Source organism: Lytechinus pictus, chromosome 3, assembly GCF_037042905.1.
Source record: "Lytechinus pictus isolate F3 Inbred chromosome 3, Lp3.0, whole genome shotgun sequence".
Lineage (NCBI taxonomy): Eukaryota > Metazoa > Echinodermata > Echinoidea > Temnopleuroida > Toxopneustidae > Lytechinus > Lytechinus pictus.
The window spans coordinates 26,672,538-26,689,354 of record NC_087247.1 but is presented as its reverse complement, the minus strand read 5'-3'; the positions used below and the strand labels follow the sequence as shown (position 1 = coordinate 26,689,354).

The window sequence follows — 16,817 nt, the reverse complement described above, 5'->3', positions numbered from 1 at the left end:
TAACAGTAAAGGTTCAAGTTTTTTTCATCAGAGATTTTGCTGTTGAATTCATCTGGGAATAATGAATAATACATACCTTCGTGGGTTGAAATTGTGGGGAAAGGACACACAAAACATACAAAATATATAATGAAATATATAATGTAAACAAAATTATGACATTTTTTTGGCTTCTCATAATTTAAGCACAGATTAAACTGGACATTACAATATGGACCAATATCTTACTCTCCGAGACTCTCCATGTCCAAAAAAGTGCATGATACTAAGGTCAAGAGTGTCTTTAGATGGGACATCTACTTGCTAGCTCCACTAATGTAATATTGTTTAAAGCTATTCTTAATTCCTTTTTTTTTATCACAATTTAAGGATTGGCAAATTATCATTCTATTCTCTCCTCATAGAAATTGATGACAACCTATTTTTAATTCACTGAAAAATAAAGAAACACAATTGCAAAGTACATGTTTACGGTAATGTCCTCTTCTGGACAATTATTTTTGTTTAATTTTTCAAATATATACATAATGAATATGAAAATAATACAAATTGTATATAACTACAGTTGCAAATTTCTAGTTGGTGAAAATACAAGAATCCATCAGATGTACAATGTATATACATATTTACAATGATATAAAGATTGCATAATGATGGAACTCTAAGGCCCGAATTCACAAAGGTGGTTTTGAAAACCCACGGTTGAATCCATGGTTTATGCAGATTTCATGTATAAATTACGCTTAATTTATCGCGTATCGGGCGCATGTATAAAACATTTCCAATGCTGATGTGCGCTTTTGTCACAGTGCGCTAAATTGACGCCTGTTACCATGGTAAGATACGCTATTTTATTTATGAGTCCACTGTGGAAGAGTGGACTCATGAATAACAAGTGGAATGCCTCTGGCCGTCTCACCTGCATCACGCGATTCAATATAGCAGCAGTGCTGATTTTGAAAACTACTATAGCTCGCACAAGATGTTCAGTAATACTTGGTTACTCTTATTTCCACGTTTTATGAACTAGACCAATACACTTATAGAGATATGATGGTAATTCAACAAATACCCATAACGTGGCCAAAGTTCATTGACCTTACATGACCTTTGACCTTGATCATGTGACCTGAAACTCACACAGGATGTTCAGTGATACTTGATTACTCTTATGTCCAAGTTTCATGAGTCAGATCCATCAACTTTCCAAGTTACACATGTATGATGGTAATTCAACAGATACCCCCATTATGGCCAAAGTTCATTGACCTTTGACCTTGGTCATGTGACCTAAAATGCGCACAGGATGTTCAGTGATACTTGATTACTCTTATGTCCAAGTTTTATGAACTAGACCAACACACTTTCAAAGTTATGGTGGTAATTCAACAAATACCCCAATTTGACCAAAGTTCATTGACCCTAAATGACCTTTGACCTTGACCATGTGACCTGAAACTTGCACAGGATGTTCAGTAATACTTGATTATTATTATGTCCAAGTTTCATGAATCAGATCCATAAACTTTTAAAGTTATGATGGTAATTCAACAGATACCCCCAATTCGGCCAAAGTTCATTGACCCTAAATGACCTTTGACCTTGATCATGTGATGTGAAACTCATGCAGGATGTTCAGTGATACTTGATTAACCTTATGTATAAGTTTCATGAACTAGGTCCATATATTTTCTAAGTTATGATGACATTTCAAAAACTTAACCTTAGGGTAAGATTTTGATGTTGATTCCCCCAACATGGTCTAAGTTCATTGACCCTGAATGACCTTTGACCTTGGTCATGTGACATGAAACTCAGGCATGATGTTCAGTAATACTTGATTAACCTTATGGCCAAGTTTCATGAACTAGGTCCACATACTTTCTAAGTTATGCTGTCATTTCAAAAACTTAACCTCAGGTTAAGATTTGGTGTTGACGCCGCCGCCGCCACCGTCGGAAAAGCGGCGCCTATAGTCTCACTCTGCTATGCAGGTGAGACAAAAACAGTGGACTCATGAATAAAATAGCGTATCTAACCATGGCAACAGGCGCCGATTTGGCGCTCTGTGACAAATGCGCGCATCAGCATTGGACATGTTTTATACACGCGCCCGATATGCGCTAAATCAAGCGTAATTTTTACAGGAAATCTGCATAAACCATGGACTCAACCTTTGTGAATTCGGGCCTAAGAGATTGTCAATCTCAATTCACAGTCTGTTGAACCTAGAATTCAATTTCAATATATGCATTTATCTCATCCACAAAATATGAGCATAATGCTTATGCAGTAAACCTTCCACAGCAAATATAATGAATTGATTTATTTTTCAACATTTTTGTGTGGAAAGGGGAATCATGAGGAACTTCAGATTCAAGATATTTGTTTGAACCAATTCCTCAAAATATGTGCAGCTAGAATCCATGCTACACATACAAAAGGGCAAGAATTATTCATAATATTGTATGAAACAATAAACTATAGAGATTTTCCAGCAAATATATTGTTTTCTAGGAAATGGTGAATACCATGACTGTTGGACAGATAAAAAAATGAAAGAAACAAAACAAATGAGAATCAGCCAAGCTGAACAACTAAATATAAAATATAAATAAGAGCTTCATTATCCAAATATCTTTAAATCTAGTGTTTTTGCTCATATTCAGTCTCCAGTGTAAAAATAAATTATAATTCTGGTAACTATCAAAAAAGATTTTGAACTAGAATCCTACAAAATGATCACTGTATTTTGAGTGGGTGTTGTTTTTGAGACAATTTCTCATCAGGGGTTTCTAATATGTGTAACAAAATATAATCAATGCACACAGCAACACAGCTGATTCATTGCATAATCATTTGAAAAAAATATTTGTTCTTAATCAGGAAGCCATCAGTTATGGTAAGTTAGAGTGTTTTGGAACCAAATGACACAATAAACAAAAAAATATGCATTAAATGTCTCTATTGCAAACCATGAGTAATTGGTCAGTAATTACATGTACCAATATAGACATGGCATTCTGCCCCTTTATACGTCTTAAAAAAATGTAATACATCTGTCATTGTGCACTTATCTCTGATGATGATCCTAAGTTGACTATAGTTCAGCCTAGATTTAACTATTTCACTTTAAAGCTTTCTCTCAAAATTATTGCTGAATGCAACTACCAAAGTTTAGCGGTTTTTTTTTTTTTTGGGGGGGGGTTAAGTATACTGCTGTCCCCTGAAAAAAAGGGAGCAACTCTGTGGAATGAGTTTTTTATAGTAAATTAGGAAAGTGTATAATTAATTTTATGAATAAATATATAGATACTTAATTTTAAAACATCTATATCTTGAAATTGGGGGCTATGTGACTCCAAGGCCTTTAGTATCATGTAGAGCATACAAAAAATATCCCCAGTCAATAAAAAAAATCACAGTAGGAAAGCAGTATAGACGTCTAACAAATGTAACAGTAATCTTTAACAACAAATACTTCATCTATATGCATTTTGGTAATTAGAGTATTAAAAACTGTATGGAAATTCTGAAAAATTGGACATTAAAGGAAGAGACGAGCATCCAGTCAACAAACATTCATGTATAGATCAAAAGATGTAAACAAAGATCAGAAACATCAAATTACCTGCAGTTGAACCGCATATTCAAAGTAATATTACTTGATATTGACATTTTTTTAATTCAAAAGCTGGTTATTTCTTCAAAATTTCTTTTCTTACTTTCATTAATGGCAATTTTCAGATATTATTTTCTTTTATTCTTAAGAAGTTGGATAATTTTAGTGGTCTTGGGCTCTAAAAACAAATTCAGCTCTAAATAATAAAATAAATCAAAATTGTAGGTCTACTTTGATTCCTATATACCATAAGGGGGGGGGGGGGAAACAGATGACAAGCAAGGACCATCAATCAAGTATTGTAGAAATGCATGAAATAAATACTTTTGGTGGTATAGAAGACTAATTCAATCGGAAAGGATCCATCATGACTTGTGTTCCTGGTAATAGTCGTTGAAGTTGAGTCTCAGCATGAATTCTTCTAGATGGGGTTGGTAACCACGGGTTACAAGCTTGGCAACAACTGTTAAAGATAAGAATATAAAAGATGCTAATGATAATGACTTAAATAATTCACATTTTATTGATTGAATTTAACTTCTGTAATTCAATTATTAGCCTGCTAAGTCTTATCCAACATGAATGGATAGCCTGAAAACATACATGTAATGTTCCAGGTGAAAAACAAACTACAAGCTTTCAAGGATGGAATTTGGGAAATTTGTTTTATCAGAAATATATTACCAACAAAGTCTGGTTTTAAGACAGGGAGTATTCATTCAATAAAATATATAATTATTTTGGCTCCAAGTAAACAATGGTTGAAATTAAAAATGATAAAAATTTGATTCTCCATGGTTCACTTGTTTGACAGTACTACTAAAATCCAAAACCAATCATGAATAGTGGCGGAGGACCAAGAAATAACTATATAAATTCCTTTATGAAACTGTGATTGTTTTCTGGGCACATATCTTGATTGAACATTCCTATTCCTTTTATATATAAATTTATCTCAGTTGTTCTCAATTATAGCAGTGCTTTGTATACCGATTCATAAAACAGGTCCTTCTTGGTGGGTCTTGGTGGCTCATGGTTTTTCGATTACCTGTGGCATTTCTATGCTTTTAGCAGGATCATCTCCTGATGGTAAAAATGAAATCGATATCAATCACCCTTTCCTTACCTTTGTAGAGGAATCCAGAGTACTCCTTGAAGGCCATGTAAGATTTCTTGATGTTCCTAAAGCAAGGGTGGATGACCTGACTGGACGAAGCATCCCAGGCCCAGGGAGCCGACGTCAGCTGGGTCCGGACCTTCAGGACCAGGCTGAGGATATCACAGATAATCTTCATCACTGGAGCGGCTTTCTTGTTGAGAAGACATCTAAGAAAAAAAAATTAACAATTACTATACTTGCGTATATAACACTTATAACTTTATCTGAAGAGCTTTACAGCATAAATGCAGCATAATAGCCCTGGCTGTATCAAAGAAACTGTTATGCGCACTGCATTTCAAATAACACATTAATGCCACTTCCCCATTTACCTCACCTGGGTTGAGTGCAGCACAATTGGATAAGATTATTGCTGAATGAAATTGACATGCAGAGCATGATTTGAACCAACAGCCCTCTGCTTAAGAGATAGGAGTCAGAACCGCTACACCATCATGCATTCATTAATGTGACTATAGATTCGTACAACAATCAATGTGTATCAGCTATGACAGGCCAAAGGAACTGGGTCTGGATTTTCAAGACTATGCTTATGATATGACAGATGTTCTCATCACTGGTTCTGCTTTCTTGTTGAAAAGTAATTTAGAATGAGAAAATATTGTGACTATGGATTGGTACTATCAATGTGTAAGGTTGAATAAAAACAATCATACTATGCTATGCCCAAGGAGCGAATTGTGAGCTGGGTCTGGAACGTCAAGACTATGCTGAGATATCACCATCATCTTCACCACTGTTTCGGTTTTCTTGTTGAGAAAACACTTACAATGGGAAATTTTGATCAACTGTTTTTCTAAACCAACAATTAGCAGGCATGTCAGCAAAGATAATCTTCATATTGATAAGAAATGATTATGATATAAAAGCGATTTAATCTCACATGTTAAAAAGCATTTCAAAGTTCAGCAACTGACTGATGAATTATCGAACACTGGACAGTGACTTTTTTTTTTCTTTTTAATTATTTTTTTTTATAGAATTGATGAGCTACTTATAAGCTACATGTAAACTTTTTATCGTACTAAATTGTTTTTAATTCTCTTTTTCTCTTTTTGGCACATATACACCTAATTTCTTTTCATTTCATTATATTGCATTATTTTTATATAGAAAAAAAAATCCAGCTTATTGTGATTTAAATTCACATTTCTTAGTAATACCCAGTTTTCACGATATGTGTTGTCTGTTTTTTGTCTGCTTGTGTAAAGTGTGTTGTGAGAGTGAGTGTAAGTATGTTTGTGTTTCTCAGAGGAATTGCCTTGTACATTTTGAAGTAGGCCTATTCCTCCCCCATGTCTGATCCATTTGAAAATATTGATCCTGATTTAAATACTGATGATTCTTTTGTTACCTGTAAGTGCTATACACCTTCTGAGTTTAATTCTAATTTTGATAAAATTTCAGGCTTTTCACTTATTCATTTTAACGCAAGAAGTCTTCACAAAATTTTTTGCGCCATTACAGATTTACTATATATCCTTAAAAATTCATTTTCAATTATAGCAATATCTGAGACATGGCTTTCTAGTACACCGATTATCCCCTTTCATTTGGATGGCTATACATTTGTTAATTCTAACAGAATGGAGAGTCGTGGGGGTGGTGTGGCGTTATTTGTGAAAGAAAATCTCCAATATCAAGTTAGAAGTGATATTTCATTTGACACTAATGTAGAGAGGGTATGTGAATATTTGTTTATTGATTTTGTTTATGAATCTCATGTAAAATACACTGTAGGCGTTATCTACCGGAAACCAAATTCTGACATACATGCATATCTAGAGTTTTATAATAATATGCTTAATATTTTGAGTAAGGAAAGAAGAAATATATTTATAGCTGGCGATTTTAATATTGATTTTTTGAAATTTTCTCATCCAAGTGTTGCTAGTACTTTTATGAGTTTGAATTCATCATTTGGTTTTTCCCCTCTTATCTCAATTCCTACCTGTGTAACGCTAGATACAGAAACACTTATTGACAATGTATTTACTAATGTTCTTGATTTAAGATATCATTGTGGAACTCTTTCTGTCGATATTACTGACCATTTACCAGTATTTTTTATTCCAGTTGTAAATGATGGTTCTGATTTTAAATCAAAGCCTTTTACTTATAGGAATATTACTGAGGATAGAATAAAAACATTACAAGTTGAACTTTTACAAACTGATTGGTCTGTTTTATATAATGACAATAAAAATGATGTAAATTCACTTTATGACACATTTAATGATATTTCAACAAGTCTATGTGATAAACACTTTCCTATGATAAAAAAGAATAAAAATAGACCACGAATTCGTAAACCCTGGATATCACCTTCTTTATAACAATGTATCAAACGAAAAAATAGATTATATAAAATTTTTGTGTGCAATACTTCCGCTTCTAATGAGAGGAAATTCAAAATATATCGGAATAAAGTAAATAATTGGCTACGTAATGCTAAAAGACTCTATTATTGTCATAAATTTAAGCAAATGAAAAACGATCCGAAGGGTACATGGTCTGTTATTAAATCAGTTTTGAATAAACCAAAAAAATCTTTACCTCAGTATTTTCTGCACAACGATGAAAGGACTGAAAATTCTGAACATATTGTACAAGTTTTTAGTTCGCACTTTTCTAAATATTGTACCGACTCATCTATGAGCGATTCTTTTGTAGCGTTCAATTCACATTCTGATTACCTAAAAGATTTGTATCCAAATTCAGTATTCTTTAAGCCAATTACAGAGAGTGAAATACTTGAAATTTCAAAATCTATGAATAACAGCAGAGCATGTGGTCATGATGGTTTAAGTAGTACTCTTCTTAAGAAAATCATTCATTCTATTGTTAAGCCGTTAGTTTACATTTTTAATATATCATTGTCGACTGGTATAGTCCCTGATAAATTCAAGATTGCGAAAATAATTGCAGTGTTTAAAAAGGGGGACCCACATTTAATTCAAAATTACAGGCTAATCTCAATCTTGCTTAGTTTATCTAAGTTGCTTGAAAAATGTGTATATAGTCGTGTTTATTCATTTCTTTTACAACATAAACTTCTTACAGATAGCCAGTATGGCTTTAGGCATAACCATTCAACGTCACATGCTGTTATTGATTTGCAAAGTAAGATCATTTCTGCAATGATTGATAATAATTTTGGGATTTGTATACTGATGGATCTTTCTAAGGCATTCGACATCGTTGATCACAAAATACTCCTTTCTAAATTGAAATATTATGGTATCCGTGGGGTTCCTTTACAATGGTTTGTTAATTATTTATCAAATAGATTTCAGTATACTGTTTATGATTGTTTCTCGTCAGATTATTCTGTCGTAACTAGAGGTGTTCCACAGGGTTCCATACTGGGCCCTTTTATTGTTTTTAATATATATCAACGACATAATACATTCATCAAATAAGTTTGAATACATCATGTATGCTGATGACACTACCTTATTTTATACTCAGCCTAAAATTGCAGATCTAGAACGAAATGTTAATATTGAAATATCCCATGTTTCGAACTGGTTTAAGGCCAACAGATTAATTGTAAACTTGAGTAAAACACATTTTATATTTTTCCATACTAAGGCTTTTGATATATCTTTGTCAAATATTTCATTAAAGTTTAATTCTGTTGTTATTGATAAAGTAGATGTGGCTAATTTTCTTGGAGTTTATATACATAGTACTTTACGCTGGGATGTACATATTGATAATATTCTGTCTAAAGTTTCCAAATGCTTAGGTATTATGTACAGGTTAAGATTTTATCTCCCTTTATCTATATTATTTACTTTGTATAATGCTTTAATATTACCATATCTTACATATTGTATTGTACTTTGGGGTAACAGCAGTCATACTAAATTAGATTCTCTGCATAAAGTTCAAAAGAAATGTGTACGCATCTGTACAGGCAGTCATTATCTTTCTCATTCAGCCCCCCTATTTTACAAGTTGAAAACTCTGAATATATATTATCTCTATAAATATCATACTGCATTGATTGGTTTTATGTACTCTCAGGGTCTTTTTCCAAATTCTATATCTTCTTATTTCTCTCTCAATTATCAAATACATAATTATAATACTCGTAGTTCAAATTTGATACATTTGTGGAAAGTTCGGAATACTCTGTCTCAGAAGTCAGTGCGTCATAGTTTACCTATTATATGGAATTCCCTCCCTCCCAAGTAATGTTATTGAATGTAAAACGTTATTACAGTTTAAGAGGGCTTTGAAAAAATATCTTTTATCCCTTCACATTTGAGTATTGTTACAATGTTTACCGTTTATCAATTTACATTAATATATACCTAACTTTACCTTGGCATCTAATTCCTCTGATAGCTGATGTATGTGTGGTGTGGGGTGAGTGTGTTTTGTGTGTTATGATGTGAGTGTCGATAATACCCATGTAAGACTATTCCGATATGTTTTTTAAAGGGAGGGGGGTGGGGTATAACAGATTGAAGATTCTAATATGCCTGTAACGCAATCCAGTATAAGTATTTGAGGGAACTTTTACCCACAAAGCCTTTAAGGCCTTTCCTTAAGTTCTCTTATTTCATTTCATATTTTCATGTATTTGTATATTGGCATATTATGTGATAATCATTTATGTTATACTTTGTAAATATCTTTTTATCGAAATGAAATAAATGGATTCAATCAATCAATCAATCAATTATACAGATTCCCTGAGCACTAGTACCCTCCTCAATTTTTTTACGATATAGATTTTTAATCATCTTCAGCATCACTGCATCGACACTTACCTGAGAATAGCTTTGTTGAGATAGAGCCCATGCTTTTCTCTGATATCATCCAGGTTGTGTACCTGGGGAGAAGATAACATAATGAGCAGACAGTTAAAGGGAAAGTCTATCCCACAAAAAGTTCATTTTAATAAAAAGAGAAAAATCAAACAAGCATAAGGTTGTAAATTCAATCAAAATCGGAGGTGTAATATGAAAGTCATCACATTTTAAATTTTTGCTTACTTTCACAGTAGTTATTGTCTGTACAGCACAGGTGATATGCAAATGAGAGAGCTGAAAAGGTCAGTACCTCACTGTGTCTTTTGTACTTTATTATGTGACTTATACAATATTCAAATTGAGGCAGATTTGACAATAAGGAAACTCTTCATCAATTCAATCCAAATGAGTCACAACAATTTTAATTCCAGAGATTCAGGGAGGAATCACACTATGTTTCTCATTATGAGAAAATTAAAATATTTCATATAATAAAATACAAAAGAAATAATGAGTAAGTGACAGCAACAGTTCGCTCATGTGCATACTGACCAAGGCTCCGTAACCACAAAGAACAGCGATCAATCGCTAAATAAACTGACCAATCAATATCACTGTTACATGCGTATTTGGTTTATTCGTTGTTATAAGTTTTGTTTGATTCAGTGACAGTTCTGAGGTCAGAGAATTAATTAAAAGTATATGACACCTTATTTCTATTGTGTTCCAGCGCTTATGTTTGTTGCATTACTTTATCATTTGAAATATATATTCTTATTTGGTGGTCATTGAACTAGCCCCTCATCCGAGTTGGAACTCAGGGCTAACAGACCTAAATCCTGGTTCCTTCTCGGTATCTTGAACTCACTGCATTTCCAGTGAGGGACAGGTGCGTAGGGGTTAGACACCTTCAAGATATTTGTGACTGAAAAAATCATCTCCTGGGGAGATTTATGTAACATGTTAGTGGAAAGGATGATAAATAGGATGGTGTTTCCAGTCACTTTATATTTCACTTTTCTGAAGCACTATCTAATGGTTTTTGTGTGTAATTTTTTTCTGGGCTTCATTTTTCATAACACATCATAGACGCATGTGACAAATGGGGTATTGTCGCTATGATTGTTATTTTAAGTGAAATAAATGTTAGCTGATGCCGTCAAGCCACCATTTGTTCTTCCATTAAAAAATAATTATCTTACATTTTCTTTGAGATCCTTCTGGAACTCCTCCCAGCTGACATGAATGACTTGGTTGACCACATAGCCTTGCATTACATTCACAAAATGCTGCATCTCATGCCTAAAATGATAAGAAAAATATTATAATTATGAAATAATATAACATTAATAATTTGTGCATTTCATAGTACATGTGCCTTCCACCTTCATTTTGATATTACCCATTCGCATTGAGATATGGTAATGTTGATAATTTTTAAGTGAAGCAAGCAAGTGAACATAGTTATTGCCAATTTGCAAAGTGAAGTCAGGTTAATATACATTTCAGGAAAGTTGTGAACTTCTCTGGATTCAATAAAAGTCTGTTGACTTTTCTCTTGAAATATTTTATACAAAAACTTTCATTTCGATGTGTTTATTAGAGAACTTATTAAAGAACCATGCACTTTACTTTTGGGGTTTAAATTCTGCTTTTCAACTGGTAATGCAAACATGATATAGTGCAAATAGACTTGGTCAAATGTTACATCTTGCATTGAAAACATATGTAACTTTAACATCAAATATGTTCAATACTACTACTAATTCGCAGCATGGAATGGCTTTAGCCTATGCCATCTCGGTTTCAATGAACAAAGAAGCAAAGTCCTGAGTTCATTAATGCTATCAAGGCCTGTATCTTTCTTCGGAACACTGATATAAGTGGCCCAACTTCTCCCTCTTCTTGCTGTGCCCGTTAAGGCTCCTAGAAAATACCATTCCACATATAAACACGCTTTTGATATTTAACTGTGGTGATGTATCCATTATGCAAACAAAATTATTCTGAATAAAAACAAATCTGTTATAAAAATACAGGAGTTGAAAGCCAGGCATATTTCAGAATAAATCGGTGATGGTACCCTTATATAATGCTAATGCTACCACAAAATGAAATAACTAGACTACCTGAAAAGCTGGAGCTGGTGATACTGTGGTGATCCACTCGCTTGATGAAGCATTGCTAAAAAGAAGCAGAAAAAATTATCAAATTAGACATTTTCATTAAGTTGATAAATGTGGCAAAGAATTTGAAAATTTATCTTACATGTTTATCAGGAATCGCTCACCATGAGGCTGCTTTACAACTAGATATTGTTTCATTGACTTAAAAATAGTATTTTTTCTCCCTTTTGGTTATGAAGTTCAAGCAAACAATTCTGAACTTCCTAAGAAGATCTCTAATATTCTTGACCTTAATTTGAAATATTCCTGATACGATTTTTACAACTAGACAAAGTTTCATTGACTTAAAAATAGGATTTTCCTCCTTTTTGTTATGAAGGAAAGTCTTTAATATTCCAAACCTATATTTGACACTAATCCTTATATTATTAATACTTTATCTGCAAGATATTATCCAAACCAAGGTTAAATACTTTCAATTGGAACTGGAACAATTACTAAACTTTGTGAACCATGAAATCTATGCTGAAAACGATCACACTGTAAATCGCCAACACCGATGAGCACATGTGGGACATAGTATTAATATTGCCTGGAAAAATACTCAACATGTGACTTAATCCCATGCTTATTTTGCTATTTTGTCAGTGATTACACAATTTCTTCCAAACTTGCCACATCCCTTCTTTTTTTATGCACATAGACACTTGGGTGGTCAGTTTATTTTGAAATGGTTACCACAACTGGTATTCATCTTTATTGTTTCATAATATAAAGTGATTTCATAATTTTTCTCATGTGGAATTGCCTTTGAATTTTCTTACCACTGATCTTAAGTTGATGATGGATATCCCGGAGCACCCATCCTGTTCTCTTGAGCTGGAGCAGGAACGAGAAAACTTTGTTGTATTTGGAGAGGCAGGTGTCTGTGATCACTATGTTGTTGGGCCACTCGACCTGTGAACAAATGAAATTGGCAACAGTCAAATTGGCATTAATTAAGGATCATGGCTGTATTCTGCGCAATCGTTTTCAAAATGATGTGAATAACTTTAATAGACTCTGTTTATGGAAAGTGAAGGAAACATGTATGCTATCAATATTTTGGCCACAAATTTCAAAATAATATTTTATACCTAAGTAAAGGATCTTATTTCCACATTACACATTACTAATGTTCAATTACTGAACACATTTAAATTTCTGACAATTCATGGTAACACCTTCACTCTACGCAGATTAAAAAAAAAAGTTTATAAAATACAATAAATTGGGTTATTACATTTAATGAAACAACTTCTTGCATCTTTAAGCATTTCTTGGTTTGCTCATTCAGAAGAGCACAAAAAATTGTGGCAGAAAATATGATGAACATAAGTTTTATAAATGGAACAGCAAAATAATAAAACAAATAATTACTTACATGATATCTCAATTCAAGACAGTCCAAAGTATCAATAGCTGAAGAAAAAAAAATCAAAATCAAACTGTAAGCAGTTACTCTAATGAAACTTCTCATGTATATGAACAGAAAACAACCAACAATTTAACTTATCACATACTGTATGAAATCCATCTGTTGAAACAGTCAATACACTAAAAGATATAACACAGCCAAACTATTGAAAATAACAAAATGAATAACACTTAGATGATATGAAGACTTAAACTCTCTTTTTTTATAAATCTAGAAAGTTCCTACACTATATCATCAAATCTATCACTCCTTTACACTAGGATGTATTTAGAAACCATCTGGTAAGGGTTGGGTATTCTACAAAGCTTTCTGTAAAGCTCTGCATAACTTTACAAAAGTAAGTTGGAGTATGAAGTGCCAAAGGGGGGGGGGGGCGGTTAAATTCACAAGGATAAAAGTTGTGGCTTACCGTTCGGCTTGAAAACAGATGGATGCCATTTAAGAGCGAAGCTGAGGTTATCGGCTTGCTCTGAGTCTGAGCTGGCAGAGAGTTGGATAGCCCTTGATAAAATTTGGTTGAGTGTGAGAGGTGAAAGTAGCTCCTGGAGATGAACACACTGTGCGAGCTAGGAGGGAATTAAGACAAAAACCATATACAATAAAAACAATTATATTAATATTAAAAGATAAATAAATATGATGAGAGTGAATATGATGAGGCTGTGAGTCTGAGCTGGCAGAGAGTTGGATAGCCCTTGATAAAATTTGGTTGAGTGTGAGAGGTGATAGTAGCTCCTGGAGATGAACACACTGTGCGAGCTAGGAGGGAATTAAGACAAAAACCATATACAATAAAAACAATTATATTAATATTAAAAGATAAATAAATATGATGAGAGTGAATATGATGAGGCTGTGAGTCTGAGCTGGCAGAGAGTTGGATAGCCCTTGATAAAATTTGGTTGAGGATGAGAGGGGATAGTAGCTCCTGGAGATGAACACACTGGGCGAGCTAGGAGGGAATTAAGACAAAAACCATATAAAATAAAAACAATTATATTCATTTTAAAAAGGTAAATAAATATGACAGTGATCATGGCAGAGAGTTGGATAGCCCTTGATAAGATTTGGTTGAGTGTGAGGGGGGATAGGAGCTCTTGAAGATGAACACGTTGGGCGAGCTAGAAGGGAATTGAATAAAAATAATAATGCAGATAACAATGATGATATTAATATTATACAATGATTAATATAAATAGATGAATAAGAATAATAGTGCTCTTTGAGGTCGGTTTCAATCTATCACAACTGTTTGTATGATGGGGTCAAGGGGATCATTTCATGAAGGCTGTGAACAGAGATAAATTATTTCATTTCATCCTTGGTTTTAACTATTGGAGAGTCACTGTTTCTGTGGTAATCGTAAATGACAACTTTGAAAAAAAAAGTCTTGATTTTCAATCTGGCATGTCACAAAGTATAGCAGAGCAAAATAAACAATCGAGAGAACTATAAATCCTTTAGCTAATCAACTGTGATGACAATTGATCTATTGAAAATTTGGTTCCATTACATTTGCTCCTGCGACAATTGCTCCAACTGAAAATCCATACAATACGCAAAACATAAACCCTTCCCCCAAACCTAACCCTAATCCTAATTTTCATATCATTAGGATCCCAAACACCCTATTACAACCCTATATCTTCATAGAAATTAGTGGAGGAGCAATTCTCACAGGAGCAATTGTCACCTTACAAAATATTTATGCGATACAGCTCCACAACTACAGCTACTTAAACAAATTGTCAGGAATTAAACTCTCAAATCTAATTTCACAGACTTACTTTGTCAAAGATCTGATTACAAAGAGCTTGTCCAAATTCCCCATCCTGGAGAAACAGGAATCTTCGTAGAGCGGTGAAGTGCTTGTCAACGCGAAGGTCTACCAGGAAGTAATCCAAAATACTCTGGTTCACGAGCCAAACTCTGAAAGTATCATGAAATGAAAGTGTTTGATTGTTACACTGAATTTTTTAGCATACAGATCAACAAAATTGAAAATATGACTTTACTTCACTGGCTCCATGGAAGACCAGCAGCAACATAATATTGGAGCTAAATATGGACTACGAGCCATATGTTTTACTTTTTTATCCCTACTATTTATTTCTGTATTGTAACCTTGACCTTTATCATTTCATGTTGTATTTTGTATGTATTATGGTTTGTATTTGTTATTTTATATGACAACAAAACAAATTTATTTCTTTCCCAAATTACTAAACAGTATTTTGTTTTACATTTTCTTTTCTTGTTGATGTGATTTATGTCCTTATATGTTATTGTTACTATGAATTATTTTCTTTGTTAATGTTTCTATATTTTCTTTTATGTTGAGGTTTTTAAAAATCATTTATAGGTTTTTGTCATCAGATATTTTGTTTGGTTATGTATGAATGTTTTGCTTTTTATAACTTTCTGTATCCTAGTTGTTGAAATTCCATTTCACAGCCTCGCTAAAATCAGCATTCTGCTGATTGTGGGCAACTATGTTTTTGCATTAAATAAACCTTGAATAAATAAAGTAAAAACAAACACATTTGTGCTTGTAATAGCATAATATATAATATCAAATGTAAAGAAAATATATCATACAGATATCTAAAGGGTAAATATAACATATCCTACCTCCTATAGAGTTATATCTTAAAGATTACATTTTCACTGAAGTAAGAAATGCCACAGGGAAATATTGTCACAATCCCAAACGAATCACAATATCTTTGCGTAACAGGCAGAGGTATCAAAAGGACCTGAAGCAATCCATGGAGACAGATGATGAAAGCGAACCATTGCACTAGTTCACGTCAACTTTTCTTGATCACACACGCATATTCAACAGAACAAGTACTTTTTCTCAACAAACTTGCCACCCCAGAACTTATCCGTCAAATTCTCAAAAACGGCAAGTGTCAGGCCAGTATAAAAGGGGATTTCAACTTTCTACATGACGGGGGCAAGGAATCCAAGGCATTTTTTATCGACTTTGGTAAAAAGGGATATGAAGAATGGTTTAAACCATACAGGAAACGACTTGTGTATTCATCAACAAAGAAATGCTCATGTTGTTAGCCATGTGGTACTTGCAGATCTGAATCACAGAATTTTCAAGTGGAAAGAGCTATAATATATAATAGTTTAGAGCCAGCAAAAAGTATGAAATCCATTCGGAAGCTGTCAGACAACTGGTTACAACAGATAGACACCTGAAACTTGCCACGGCTCTAAAACAAGAGCAAATACCGGTACTTGTCTATGAGAAGCAAAGTTCTGTATCGCCTGTTGGATGTGACACTCTTTTTGATGACACAGAAACCCAAGTTTCACGGCCAAATGAGAAATTAGATTTAGTAGTATGGCCACAGTACCAGCAAACGAGGGCAATTTTCTAGAGTTGATCAAGTAATTATCAATGTATGACAGAGTTTAAGCCAAGCAAATAGCCACTGTGCAGTGAAACAAGCTTTATGTCAGTAACTCAAAATCTAGATCGATTTCATCACTCACTCACTCAAGAAGTTTATTGTTTTAGCTATTTAAATTCGAAAGGAATTGGGAACTTTTACATACATCATTGATATAATATACTGGACAACATAAAATTCAAAATGTTGTGTCTTTATCGTAACCATCCATTCATAGA

General features: G+C 33.4%; 1 protein-coding gene across 2 annotated transcripts in view; it reads right to left on the bottom strand.

The window, feature by feature from the left end:
* Positions 1-2,683: 2,683 nt before the first annotated feature.
* LOC129257531 (gamma-tubulin complex component 6-like) overlaps positions 2,684-16,817 on the bottom strand; it is a 46,665-nt gene continuing 32,531 nt past the window's right edge. For both annotated transcript variants that reach the window (XM_064096724.1, XM_064096725.1), the window contains exons 20-28: positions 14,959-15,100; positions 13,581-13,737; positions 13,118-13,155; positions 12,519-12,651; positions 11,698-11,752; positions 10,771-10,870; positions 9,587-9,648; positions 4,749-4,948; positions 2,684-4,085 (exon numbers count right to left, since the gene is read on the bottom strand). In XM_064096724.1, coding sequence (XP_063952794.1) covers positions 3,988-4,085; positions 4,749-4,948; positions 9,587-9,648; positions 10,771-10,870; positions 11,698-11,752; positions 12,519-12,651; positions 13,118-13,155; positions 13,581-13,737; positions 14,959-15,100 — 985 coding nt within the window. In that variant the 3' untranslated portion in view covers positions 2,684-3,987. The remainder of the gene's footprint in view (positions 4,086-4,748; positions 4,949-9,586; positions 9,649-10,770; positions 10,871-11,697; positions 11,753-12,518; positions 12,652-13,117; positions 13,156-13,580; positions 13,738-14,958; positions 15,101-16,817) is intronic.